Source organism: Nymphaea colorata, chromosome 1 (genome assembly GCF_008831285.2).
Source record: "Nymphaea colorata isolate Beijing-Zhang1983 chromosome 1, ASM883128v2, whole genome shotgun sequence".
Lineage (NCBI taxonomy): Eukaryota > Viridiplantae > Streptophyta > Magnoliopsida > Nymphaeales > Nymphaeaceae > Nymphaea > Nymphaea colorata.
In genome coordinates this window covers 2,549,188-2,564,467 of record NC_045138.2, presented here as the reverse complement: position 1 = coordinate 2,564,467, position 15,280 = coordinate 2,549,188, and the positions used below count along the sequence as shown (strand labels likewise).

General features: G+C 34.9%; 1 protein-coding gene across 1 annotated transcript; it reads right to left on the bottom strand.

The window, feature by feature from the left end:
- Nucleotides 1-776: 776 nt before the first annotated feature.
- Nucleotides 777-5,316, bottom strand: LOC116264330 (uncharacterized). Its single transcript, XM_031644479.2, has 3 exons — nucleotides 4,977-5,316; nucleotides 2,325-2,506; nucleotides 777-1,672 (listed from the first exon to the last, which is right to left on the bottom strand). Exons 1-3 carry the CDS (start codon nucleotides 5,197-5,199, stop codon nucleotides 1,007-1,009), a joined length of 1,071 nt encoding a protein of 356 aa, XP_031500339.1. The 5' UTR covers nucleotides 5,200-5,316; the 3' UTR covers nucleotides 777-1,006.
- Between the last annotated feature and the right edge of the window lie 9,964 nt (nucleotides 5,317-15,280).

Genomic DNA, 15,280 nt, shown 5'->3' with positions numbered 1-15,280 from the left:
CCTAATTGTGGCGATGACAAATTCCTCGGTCACATTTGCACGTTCGACGTAGGTCCATCCTTGAGCACTTTATCAAAGTCGCATATTCATGGGTTTAATTAAAAATTTAGACTCCTTTTTTCCACTTCTTAGGAATGCTTTTTACTAAAGCAAAACATACATTATTTATAAGTTTGACCATGGCATGCCTAAGGTAAGAACAACTTTTCCATTTAATGTATGGTCGAACGGTCCATGGCTCAGAAGATCAGAAGATAAGGTTGAACATGGCAAACTAATTTCGAGAACTCCAAAGACCTGACACATGAGATCTGAGATATTTGAAGGTTTTCGGCAAAACAATACTGTCTTACGGATTATATTTTAAAGTTGGTGTTGAGCAATGAGCAGTGGCAAAAGAGAAATGTAAGGTGTCTATTTGACCTTGAGTCTCAATCTCACTATTCTGCAGTAAAAGCTTCCCATAATGCTGTCCTCGTAAAGCTGGTGAGGGCTCACCCAATGGTTTTCGTTTTTGAAGGGTTACTCGTCATCAAAGAATTCCACATAAACGGAAAACCAAAAGCCTTCCTGCCTCGTGGACTATGAAGCTGTATAATATACTGAAGCTGCAGATACTCACATTGACACCTAGTGCTTATCCGAATTGAAAATTTGGTGCACTTCATTTTAAGTAACTTTGGACTAGCCAGGTTGATGCAGCGGTCAGCCCTCTATAATCCACATTCACCTTTGTACCTGTGTCATTTTGACATGCATCCACAACTCCAGGAATATAATGAGAATTTACCAATTAAAAATAGAGCTGCAATCGCCACATCAAATGTTCATTTATATCCCTTGGACATCTTATATTACTCAGCACCCTCGTGTACTTCCTGCCCTCTTCAAAGGTTAACTTATTCTGAAATAGAAAACAGCACCTGTAGCAGGCGCTAACATTTAGACATGGATGATATGTACATTGAGCATCATGGCACAGTGCACCTCCCAAGAGGCCCATGTATCATGTACTGTCCTGCCGGGGTTTTCTGCTCAATTCAGAGTAGTGGCCACCCATCAGTTGCAGTACATCTTCCCACAGGCTTGATAAAGAATCCACTGGTCCGGTTAACAAATTTGCACTGCATGCAGCAACGTACCAATAATTCAGCTCGATCTCCTCCATCAACTGATCCAGTTGCCACCCAGAGTAACCAATAAAGAACCTGAAATCCTCAGGTTTTAGCAACCCCTTCTTTACAAGTTCTGCAGCCTCATCCAGGTTATTACGTGCACCAAAACATAAACCTGGAATGACGGGTTCAAAGCCCGGGAGGGACTTACTGCCAGAGGTCACCAGGAACATGCTTGTGTGGAGTGGACCGCCAAAGTGCAGTGAACAGTTTGCAAATGTGGTTGCAAGCTTGGGATTAGATGGTTTCATGTCCCTGATTGTTTTCCGAAGTGGACGATTGATAACAACTCCAAATGGTCCTTCTTTAGGATCTCTTGTTCCTACTCTGAGGAGAAGGACTACGGTCCTCTCAAAACTGCGTGTATCATCTAGCTTCTCTGTTGCAACTAGGACACAACCAGCTTCAGGAGAGGGTATAGGATGTGCCCACTTTGGGCCGACCAATCTGGAAGAATGTGATTCCTGATGATTAACGTCCACATCCAGCAGCTGAACCTGGAGCAATTTTGCACTTACGAAATAAGCTCTTTTGACATTAACCTTCTCCAATTTCTCATTTTCTATTTTATTTTAAGGCAAACCACAACAAATAACTCACGCCCATAACATGGCTCAATAATAATTGTCTAGCATACCAACAGACTAATAAGGAGAAGGGAGGTCTCACCAGAAGATCCAAAGCAGATCAAGGTAGAATTGAACATGTCAGCTTCAGGAACGAACTGACTCAATTAGAGAAAACATATATTTTCTTGATCAAACAGTATTCAAAGGTTTGGCACTGATAAACCATAAGACATGTAGAAGTGCTAGTCTGCAAATTAGTTGTGCTGTTTTATGATCAGAGATTTGTTTCCACTAGTTGCTTCTTTTGGAAAGCCGTAAGTGAACACATCTCCACTGATCATTTCCCACAAAATCCATTAGGTTTATTATGCATCAGATATTTTAAACGTCAAAAGGAAAGATATTGTGATCGTCACTTTTCACATTCTGTTTTGCATAATAACGGATTTTTTAAAAAAGTTTGGACTAAACGTTTAATCATTTTATGTAATAAAATTTCATATGGAAAATACCATAGTCATTTCAAATGCTGTATTCGACCAAAATAGATGTAGATATTCAGCAAGTTGGACACAAGCACCTGTTCTTGAGCCACAAGGTTTGCTCTGAAGGTTCTCCAGTCAGTGGCAACATGTTGTGACACATTTGATTCTTTGTTGGATTGCTTGTTTGGTCTCTCCTTTGACTGCATGCCATCAGAATTTTTGTTGCTTCTTCCTTCTGGACCATCCTCTTCTTCAGGAATAGACTGACTACTGCTCCCTGTAATGACCGTAGATTTCCAGTCATCAGAACAGATGATTAATGTCCAGCAGCATCAAAGATATTATCCAAACTTGGTCTTTCAAGAACCTGGTTTCAAGCAAAACCACTTTGCCTAGATGGTAGTGGATTGGCAAGGCTTAATTGGCAGCAGCTACAATTGGTGATGGACATAAGAATTGGATACCCGACAGGAGAAATAGAAACTACACATTCTTTTGACTCAGACATGCTTTACATCTACCCCACAAAGCATTTACATTTTATTTCTTGGGACATTTCAGTAGAAACTAACAATATTCTACAGTAAACAATTGACAAATAAATAGTACAGTAGACGGAAATTCTGTAGATCAGGAATCTTAAAACACATTAATCCAAATATCACACACAAACCGATGTGTTTTCAAAGAAAAAAATTATCAGTGCTAGTGCTGAACATGCATAAAAGGCATGGTCATCATTAGCAATTGTGAGAAGAGAATGTTTTCAACAATAAATCCAAGCAATGGAATCTACAGCGCAAAAAGCCAACTATTTAATTAAGCCTTCCTCAGGTTCTATTTGTCCAATTACTTGTCCCAATAACTATCTGCTACTCTTTACAAAGACCGAAGTACAAACAACATCACGAATGGAAAGTTAACTTGTTAATCTGTTAAGCCAATTACCACTGATCGCTTACCAGCCATATATGATGTGTGAGAAGCTTAGTTATCAACAGCATGCCTGCACCCACCCAGATGCCACCTTTTTAAATAGATTGGGCCACCTAGGCACCAAAGTAAAAACAAAAAGAAAAGTCCTAATCTTTTGCCTGCCTATTTTCTCGTCTCCTTGTTCTACTTTTCCCATTGTTCCTCTTCACCTTTCCTTCTTCTTCTTCCTCCTCATTTTTCCCCCTTCATATACTGTTTTTACTTTTTAGTACTTTTGACTACCAAGATGAGAAGTTATTCAGCATACCAGAACTGTATCAAAAGTTAATCATAATATTCATCGGTACTGTACTTCTAAAATGATGCTTATCTGGAATTTTCACTCTGTTTCTAAGAGTTAGCATCTATATTCAGGTATCATCTGTCCTTTTTTGCAAAGCCAAGTGAGCGCATGGTTCAATGTTCATAACTATCATTTTCTTTTTCTCAGAAGGCTATCTCTAATATTCTATTGATATTAGTGGAGTATCATCCCTCACATATGCAGTGCACAACAAATATTCAATAATTGCATACAAGGCACAAATCATCATTGATAAAGAAACTAGAAAGGATAATGCCCAATGATACATTCAGGAAAGTGAACTTGTATATTTTTCCTTTGCAACTAACCAAGTTAGTGCACCAAGGTGATCAAACCATAGCTGCCAGGAAACTGGGCCCCCGTTGCATAGGAAACCATTCCCTTTCCTGCACTTGCTTCATGCATCCCTTATTGTGTACTTCTCTTACAGATAATCATGAACCAAACATTTGATCTGAAACTGCATTCCACATACTATGCAGACAAGTTTAATGGGTTCGATAGCATTTTCATGGACCACAAGAATGTCGGCATTATTCTTCACGAGAGACTGGCAGTTGTGCACGTTTAACATTGAAGAGCTGTGTATAAAAGATACAAACCTGAGCATCGATTCGGCTAATGCATGGTAAAGGAATGAAGTTAAGATTCCTACTACGCTTAGAAGTCCAGTTTCTCCCAATTAAATTAAAAAATGAATAAATGAATTAATCGCCAACAAGGTTCATGTTCATAGTAGGTTGATTAGCACACCAGGAATTCAGTCTCACACAAACAAGTAAAATGTAGAAAAACCCAGTTCATACATCAAAACGGGCAACATGGAAATGAATTAAACATCTTTAGTGAATTTCTGAAACAATCTTCTACATGACCAACTTGCAAATGGCAACGCATAAAAAAACCCAGAAACTCGTAGACTTGCCAATCATCGGCTACTTTATGCAGATCACTCCACCTTTCGAAATTTCAACAGCCCCTTTGGGGCCAATGATTACTTCCTTCAAGAGTATGACACCATCGTTTCCAGAAAACACGGAAATTGACAATCGAACAACCCAAAAGAAACAGTTGGAAATTTACAGACGATCGTGTCCTTCACTTTTTATCCCCAAAAAGTCACTATTTTTTTGCGCAAACAAGCACATCCCATATGCTAAATAATCTTAGCAGCTGAACATAATATTTTCCTCCACGAATTTGGTTCACTAAACTAAAAAACTAAGATTTAATTTGACGGTCGTACGCCACAAAGCATCTAAATTGCAAGAGAATTCCAGATTCACCAAGTAGCCCCTTCTCAGAACGGAGACTCGCAAAGCAAGAAGAACTAAAGAAAGGGTGTGATCCAGAACCAGTATAGAAAAAGAAAAAAGACTCCCCCGGTTAAGATAACAAAAGAGAGAGAGAGAGAGAAGGACCAACATAGAAGAGTCAATTTTCTTGCCTGGGGACGAGGCACGAAGACGATCGGCTGTCCGCCGCCAATCCGCCGTGGCTAGTGAGGGCAAAACCGGTCGCTTCGACGGCGACACCCTCACCAGCCGCATCCGTCCGCTGCTCCCCTCAGGGCCCCCGAACCCTCCGTTCCTTCCAACGCAGGGAACCGCCGCCTTCTTCACAAGAATCCCCCCGCTCGTTCCCTTCGGTTGGAGAGACCACAGCTCCATTTTCTGCAACCAGAGACGGAGAGGGGGCTGGAGGAAGATGATCCTCTCCGGTACGACGGGTACTTTCGGGATCAAGATTTTCGGGAAACGAAGTTCACTTTCTCTCGCTCTTAGCCCTGTGTGGCGGAAGGCCAGGAGGCGAGATCGGACGGTAGAGAGGCCAGAGAGAAGGACAGGGAGTCGACATCGGACGGCTCAGAATTGCTTCTGATAGGGATCGGTGGGACCCATACATGTAGCATATTCCTACTCTCCTCTGCATATTATTTTATTTTATCCATTATCGATGACTCGGATACGGGTCGACTCCTTCAGGACCCGAAATTTTTTACAGAAAAAAAAAAACGCTTAACAAAAATCGTTGTTTTTCTAATTCTTTTTTATTCGTTTCCTTTTTTTCTAGGTTTCTAAAATTAGTTTTTATGTCTAAATTTGTTTTTTTAATGAAATAAGTTATTTTGTTTTTTAGGTAAACGGAATATGATACAATTCTTTATATATATATATATAATATAATAATAATAATATGTAGTCTCATGATTAAGGTGTTTTTTGTGTCATCTATAGATAACCTGGAGAAATTGGTAGAAAACATATGTTAAACTAAGCATGTTTTGAATTTAATGGTTATTTTTTATAATAAATAAAATCGAACGGCTCATAATTTTTTCGTGAAAATAATTTATAGTAAACATCATGTCTTAAAACTAATTCATACAGTTTCATTGTCAGTTTAGTTTTTTTTGAATAAAAGTCACATTCTTGTATGCACGATTTTATTTTGAGTGTATTAAGTCCTATATTTACGTTATCATAATATGTTTTTTCTGACTTTTTATTGTTTCTTTAAAAACTTCTTTTTATGGTCGAGTCGAACCAGTTCATATAAAATTGTTGTGGCATTTTAATTTTTTTGAATACTTATTGCGTTTTTGTAAACACGGTCTTAATCAAATATGTTAAGATGTTTATATTTTGTTTAAAATAGATTTTGAATTTAATTCCGACGAGCTTGCATTCTTAAAGAGCGACTGGTAACAAACACATTATGTTATTAGAACACATCTTACATGTTATAAAAACTCTTTTTTCGAGAACCACATGCATTGCCGCATCATTGGCTACCCATTTTTGGACTTCCAATCAAATGTGGACATTATAGATCTTTTTATATTTAATATTTATGCAGCATGGTCTTGATGTGAGATGTCGCTAAAAGGGTCTTCTCATCAATGAAGATAAAGACCGTCAATATGACAAAGGAAGAGTAGAGAAACGTCACTATTTACTGCTCATGATGTCCCTATCCGAGGGTGACGCGCGGCTTTTAACGGCCCACTGTTAATTTCCAAAATTTTCATTAAGTAAAAATTTTCATATATTTTACATGGAAATCTTTTTTTATTTCTCAAAACTAGGAAGGTGACATAACCTCCATGGGTCCCCTAGCTCCACTCACGCTCCTATCACATGAAGTGACCTTTTATATATATATATATATATATATATATATATATATATTAGTAAATGAATGATGACTTGATATCTAAAACAAAACCTATTCATCTAACAAATGCTATTCATGTAAAACAAATAAATGGTTACAAAATAATGATTAACGGCAAAACAATAAGAAAAAGAGTATGAAATAATGTTAAATGATGAAAATATCTATTAGTTTTTTCCTTAACTATTCATCATAATAAATCAGATGATCGTGGTTAGATGACTAAGTAACTCTAAAAAGTCAAAATTTACAATACATATAAAACTATGCTGCGCTTAGTGAGGCTTAAAAATCCTAAACTCATTATTTTGTCTTCTTGGTCCTAGAATGTGTGGGCTTTTCAAGTGTCTATATATATATATACATATATCATGTACCAGTAGCTAACCCAATTCAATGTGTCAAAAGTAGGGATGGGCATCGGGCCGGGCCTGGTCCACCATGTTCGAGGCCCAGCCCGGCCCGTTTTGTTAATTGGCGGGCCGGGTTGGGCTGGGTCGGTTTGGTCCAAAAATCAAATAAGAAAAAGAAACAAGGACTTGCAGTCTTCCACAAAATCCAACATTCAAGAGAAGAATCAAGTATGACAATGCCGATAACAAATAACATAAACCAAATAACATAAAGTGCAATTATAGAAGATTGAATTACACAAGTGGTATAGACACAAGCAATAGGGAGGACGTTATATAAAACCAAGAACAAGAAAAACAAAGAAGCAGATGAAGGCCCCATATCAAAATCAACTTAACTCAAATATGGAATAAATTTAAGCGAGATCAATAATATACATTTTTCCGGCCAGACTACTTCATCAAAAGCACCAGCATTATCGATTCATCATAAGGAATAATCTCAGAGTATGTAAGAATTACAACAGTTGTTAGTCGAATCAACCAACCAAAAATATAAAAAGGAACAACTGCTTAAGACAATATACAACAAAACTAATCTGCAAGCAAATATAAGTAGTAATATTTCTCGCCATCAACAGTTAAACTGTCATCAACATTCTATTTTTAAAAGATGATAAACTTTCATAATCACAAATACTTTCCAACATAGTTTAAGTTTTGGCATGAACATCAAGTCTCTACACAAGATTTAGACAAAGATGTCACACCCATATCTGAGAGCAACAAAAAAATGATCATGTCAGTAGAGAGTTCATGGTTGTAGCTTGAAACGTCCATCTGCTATTGAACATGAAAAAGGAATGTTAATAAAAATTAACATGTGCTTCTCAGCATAGAATATGAAGCATTAATTAAAAAAAATTATCATAATAATCATGCACTCGATTAACATTCCTCGTCAAAATGGTGCTCTGCATCATGAGAACTGTAAAAAGACACTTATTAATTTAAGCACACTATTATGTTAATATGTATAAACTATAAAGCATGAACATCTTACCTTTCACACAAGTTGCTTGCATTACGAATCCAACTTTGTGTGCAGATTAATGATTCAACATTTTCTGATTCAACATTTTCAGGAGTAGTTGAACATCGATAATCATTAAGAATTCTTCTTGATATACTGAATGCAGTTTTTGAAGCAACTATAGATACAAAAATAGCTAACACATCTCGAGTCATCTTTGCAAGAATTTGATATTTGCTTTCATTTGTCTTCCACTAAGATAATATGTTGAACTCTACAGTAGGTATAATTTCTTCCATTAGATCAATCAAATATTTGTCTAGATTTGTGTGAATCACTACAGAAGATACAAAGTTAACATATACTTTAAACCCATATCTAGACAAACTTTTATACTATTCTGTTGCAATCGTGGTACTAGTGGATGCATTAACCCTTTGCATATTACACGTGTCACTATCTTCATACATATTTATATAACCCATATAATTTATGAAGAGTGCTCTCTATAGTTTCATATTTCACTATTGCATCAGGTTTATCTAAATTGCCAAGCAAATACTTCAAGTATGATAACTTGAACCTATGATCCAAAACAGCTGCAATTGCAAAAAGAATATTGCAGCCCTTAAAGTATTTGTCAAACTTTTCCTGCATTTTGCATGCCAATGCCCTTATATGTTCATTCGATGTTCCACGATGCATATACAAATGATGGTAAATTGATACGATTTCTTCAAAAACAAGATTAGTTGTTACATGCTTGGTGGTAGAGAAAAGATTTGTTGCATCGTAGAAGACCTTTAAGGACTGACATAAATCAGGTACATGATACCACTCATCCTCAAAAGGCAAACATGTATAACTAGGATCACACGATGCCAAATATTGAAAGACATCTTTGAATAATAATGCATCTCTCAACATTATAAATGTAGAATTCCATCGAGTAGGAACATCATTGTTTAAACATTTTTTCTCATCCAAACCCATTGCCTTTACACATTCTTTGAAAGCAAGTAGTCGTTTTGATGATCCTCTTACATATTTGACACTGTCACGAATTCTTGAAATTGTATCATCCACATCATTCATACCATCTTTAACTATCAGATTGATGATATGTGCACCACAACGAATATGAAAGTACTCTCTTCTCAATGGAAATAAAATATTATTTTTTCTTTCATGGTCTTTCTCAATAAACTTATTCTATTATCAATTATTGAACAGTTATCAGCAGTGACAAAAAACAGCTTCAAATGAATTTCCCACTTAGTAGTAATGCACTATGATAAAATGTCACATATACAACTTGCATTATGTGGTGGAGACACATGTATAAAATTAAGTATATGAGAGTGCAATTGCCAATTTGTATCAATATAAGAGGCTGTCAAGCATAAGTTCCCTAATGTCTGTTGTGAGGACCACATATCAAATGTCAATGAAACCCGTTGCACGTGGTTATTTAAAACTTTTTGATATTTCTTTTTTTCAGTCAAGAACATTGACTGTACCTCTTTTGTAAATGTTTTCCTAGAAATTGGCACAAACCTTGGATTGCATGACTTTAGAAGATCGTTAAGATATTCATATTTTGCAATACTGAAAGGAAGAGAATGCATTATTGTCAATTTCGTCATACCTTTTCTTATAGTGTCCATATCAAATTTATGTAGACCTAAATTTGTGGCACCAGATTCACCAACTCCAAATGACAAAGTTCATTATTTTCCATCAAGTATTTGTTTTCTGATACATATATCTTTATATCGTTTTAAGTGGCTCGTACCACTGCTACTATGTGCAGCAAATCGTTCACCACAATGTTTGCATTTCGCAAATTCTTTTCCCTCAAATTCTACTAATTTGAAGTCATTCCATACTATTGAGCTTCTTTTCCTCTTGGATTCAACGTCTTTTTCAGTACATGTAAAGATTCATTTTCCCCTACATCTGCCATCGGACGATATTTTCATTCTCAGTGCTAGATGACATGACTTACTGTTTGAATGAAATTCGAACAACCTAAACATAGAGTCCTAGGGAAACCAATTTTCTTCTTGTCACAAGAGGGATTCACAGAAACTTTCCATAAACTAGAGGCTCTTACAAGTTATACATTTCAGAAATTGAAAACATAGAAGTTTTAAGAGCAACAATCAACAGAAGTTTCAAACTATATATACCAATTATAGAGTTGCACGCATAAAATTACTGAAGTAAACATTTTTGCAAGTTATACATTACAAGCTATTCCTTCCCGAAGCATGCAGTAAAAATAAGAACAAATGAATCAACAGGGTTCATGCAATGAATTTTATTTGTTAATAATGCATCGTGAATATGCTTCAATCAGATCCAGTTATGTTTGAGTTTAATCAAATTGAGTCATAAACGCAAGATATATGCACTTTACCAAGGATAGATCATGCACTTTTTGGAGATTTATATACAAGTGAACAACAACAAAATTGAAGAAGCTATTCATTATAATAGCTACTTTATTACAAGTTATACATTATTACTCACCAAATCATTTGGGGATTTTCTGCTTTGCATTTGATTTAGAGATTGAGATTTTGTTCAACCTATTCAGTAGTCAAGCAACTTCTCAACCCTTGGTTTGATTGAACCAAATGGAGCCCAAGAGTCTTCTATCCACTTAGACAAGTATCAATTTGGTCTGAAACCCAGAATTGCATTAGAGGATGACCAAAGGAGGCAGAGACAGGGAGAGACCGTGACTGCGTGCCACCGGCTACCAGCCAATCCGCTACCACCATGGTGCCACCGTCTCCGCTCCACCACTAGGCCACTTGTCACCGTCGCCCTTTCACCGCTCCTCCACTGGTCCACCGTCGCCCTTTTGCTATGTGAAGGTACACGCTGCTCACTGAAAACATGCGGCTTTGATCAGCAAATATTAGACTCCCATTTGCATGTGATTTTTTTCTTTTCTTCTTGTTACAGTTCTTTCTGTGAACGGAATCAAGAAGATAGACAATACCATCAGACATCAGTGAAGGTTGGAACGAAGATCAATATCATTTTTTTCAATAAGAAGACTGTACAATTACTTTCTACACTTAGTTTTCACATATTCTTTTCACCTTTGTGACAGTTTTTTTCACAACTATTATGTTGTTGATATCTATGGCAATCTCCTGTGATCCTATTCTTAGTTCATTGCTAACAAGCATGTCCTATATGCTAAAGCAGATACAATATATTCATATTGATAATTTGGTACAACACCGGTGGAAAAAAATCATAAATTCTATGTCACAGTGCTTAGGAACTGACCCAAACAAAAACGTTGAAACGTGTATGCAATTTAATAGGTATCGAAAATGACTGAATTCAAATAATTATAACTCAGGCCGGGCCGGGCCGAGCTCACTCAAGTTGAGCCCGATAACAAAATTTTTTGACCTGGACCCGGCCCGACGCCCAAGCTGAGCCATAAGTATAATGTGAATCATTTGGCTATTGATTTCAATGAGATTAAACAATAAAGATTAAATTACAAATATAGAAGTTAAACCAGTCTTTCTATAGTCTAAAATATCTTTCAAAAGAAGAGATATAGAAAGAAAGATAAAGATGGAAACAAATGAGACTCCTCAAAGGAAACTCCTTGCCTCGTTTCAGGGCTATTTTATATTGAAAAAACAACTTTACTTTATATTTGCAACTTAATATCCATTATATGATCTCTTTACGATCGACGACTATGATTCCTACCAAGTAGGGTCTTGTAGCTATATATATGTGTGTCTCTGTGTGTGTCATATGTTAAAAATCAATAACTGAAAGGGCCACAAACAATTGTTATATCATAAGGCATCATTGAAACTTATGTTGTGAATTTTTCTATTGACATGTTTTCAAATTTTATGTGTTCCAACAAACTATGGTGTTTGACAAATTTTTAGATCATACTCTAAAAATACAAAGAAAAGTATCTGTGCACCAATATGGGCCACAAAATATCCAATCCACAACAAACGTGAAGCTACATGAATCAACTCCAACTTAATCGCCCTAACAATATTAGTCTCTTTAGATACTTGAATATTTCGTTATTCTTCGAGTGCATTAATAGTTTTGCCCATTTGAACATAGTAACTAAACAATCTTAATGTGTCATATAAGATAGAATTGTACAATTGTTTGAGTTTATGCAATTCCTTCAATTCCTCTCTATAGATAACTCAATATAGGTTCATAGTCGATAGCATTTTTGTCATCTAGGACACATATAGGGGCGGAGCCAAGGTAGAGCCCATTTGGGCCTTGGCCCCACCTCAAATGTTTTTTATTTATATGTAAATTTTAGAAAATTTTACTTGTTTAATATAAATTTTTTGAAAAATGATATTTCGGTCCAAGTCAAAATTTAGAAACTTTAATTCGACGCTTCTCAAGAAAAATTTATGGTTATGCATACACATGTAAGACTAGGAAGCAGGCAATTATGGTTTGACTCTTATAATCAATTTTTTAGGCAAGGTATATGTCTTAAGGTCGAGACGTATACCTTAAAGGGCTATTTCTTAGCAATAACAATTTGTTATTGTCCATGAATATCCGCAGAGATTGAAGGAGTTCATGTTTCATAAATTTGTCTTAAGATTCATCAGGTAGTATGGAAGGGCTTGTATGATAAATAAATAAAATAGTTTGTAACTATTCTATAGAATATGCCCTAACAATTGCACAAATTGGTAGAACATTTTTTAGGTTTTTCATGAATTTACCCTAAACTTTGAAGTGTATTTATGAAATAATTACATACTAATTTGTTTGCTAAATGGACCCGAAGTTGTTTTATTGTTTTATGGCAGCTACAAAAAGTTTACGTTCAAGCTTTACTTCCTTTTGTTTTGAAAGACAAACAGCATTCATTTAAGTAAGTTGGGGTCAAGCACTACACACAAGCTTGATCCAACAACCTTATGTGGAGAGCTAAGTCACATAGGTACAAGTACGGTCAAGTATGAGTACAAAGATATAAGTACATTTACAACAACTTTAAAAAATATTGGTACGGGGTACAGTAGGATACATACATACATATATATATATATGTACGCAAATTAATAAAAAAAGTCAAAATGGAAGCAACGTTTTAATAAACAAGTGACATAAATTAAAAAAAAAACATTACATGTTAATAAACAATAACTTTAAAAATAAAATGAAAAATGAGTTGAAAAATTTTAAATAAAGTTAGTTTAAGTAATTTGTATATGTGTGTCCCAATATTCACTTTGGGTACATGTATGACAACACATATATGTGACCTTATTAAAGTACTCATGTCACTTAGGTGGAGGTGGAGAGTAAACATACAAAAAAGAAATAGAACAAATGTTACTCTTTTAAGGTTAAGTATGAATCCTAAAATGTTATTATTTAATCTATATATTTAAAGTAATAATTTTAATTTGAGCTATATATATATATATATATATATATATGAAAATATAAACTTATTGAAAATAATATATTTTTAAAATATGTATAATTTGATGCGTGGTACTTATGAATTCAGCACTAAAACGAATTGGTTTGTCCAATTGAATTGGCTGATTTTTGATAATATTGCTTTGAGATAATATTTAGTTATAGTGATACTAATGAAATGATGAAATTTTCTGCATTAGATAATTGTTGCTTTATATTATAATTTTATAGCATGTGTATCCATATTTTGATTTTAATTTGTGATTTAAACCTGAATTTTATTGTTTTATAACCAAGTCATACAAATTACTAGAAGCATGATTTCAGCATAACATGAAGTTTGTAACTAGATTTTAGAATTATCCAATTCTGTGGAACAAGTCACTCCTTATTTTATGTACTGAAGCAAAATACCGCCTGTACTCATCTCAACTCGTTCAATTAGATGAACCGGCGGCTGACTTGATCCCCACTCCACCTTTCCCACTTTTTCAAGTAACTAGTGACTTGATCCCCACTCCAAGGCAACTATTAGAGGGCTTTTTCTGTCAATTGCATAATTTAAAAAAATGGTCCACTTTTTGGTATATTTTCATATACGAGTGCAATGGCTTTTATATTCACCGATGCGATCAGTTTTACGACATTATCTGCCACTACTTTTAAGACTCCAGTTAAAACACTAACCATTTATTTACACTTTTTTTTATTTTTTTAAAGTATAAAGTTGCTGCCATTTGAGCATATTAAAATGAGAAAAAATGGCAGCCAACTTTTTTTTGTTTTTTTTGTTTTTACCTACTTGAACACAAAGTGTGCTTGAAACTCGAGCGTTTTGGCGGTTATTAACAAGGTTAATGCATCAAAAAATAAAAAAAAGATGCTTGTATTAAAATAACAACAAAAAATGTATCCTTAATCATTATTGATGCCATTTGATGAATTTCGGATTGGACTTCTAATTGGTTTTCCTTAAATAAGTTTGATATAGAAAAAAAATTAATGAGTGATTAAGAAATCTGATGGGAGTTCAATTTTAAAAATAACATTGGAACGAATTTGGATTCCTATTCATATTCAATTTTAATATTTAGTATGATGATGAGCAATAATACGACCAATTAAATTTCCCAATATCCAATGCATATACATTCTTGAAGGCATGTTTTTAACTACGTTCCTCTAATCACGTCCATGGATTCCAAATTTATATTATGGTTTATAAAGCTTTTATGTAATATGTACTCTGTTTGAAAAAACTGACTCGGATAGGTTTGGGTGGGTTCATTCGATTCGATTATTTTTTATTGTTTATTTAATATTAAAATATATTTTAATAATAAAATATATTTTATATTAAAAAATTATTTTATAATATTTTATTATAATCAGGTTGAGTAGGGCCGAGATCAAGGTTGGGTAGGGCCATCCCGTGCTAGACTCTTATCGAGCCCGTCCGCGATGCTCAGGTCTACTTAAAAACGACCAAAATTTTTATGTTCGTTAATTAGAACGATGTAAAATGAAAATGTATATCAAAATTGGAAGACAAGTGAATGAGAAACAAGTGAATGAAATTAGAACGATGAACATTTTATTAGTCTATTAGCTCACATCACATGCAATGCATAATATAATTATGAGAAAATAAGGAATCACTCGCGTATATAAAATAAGAGAAACGAGATCCTCTTTTGAGAAAAAAGAAGAACA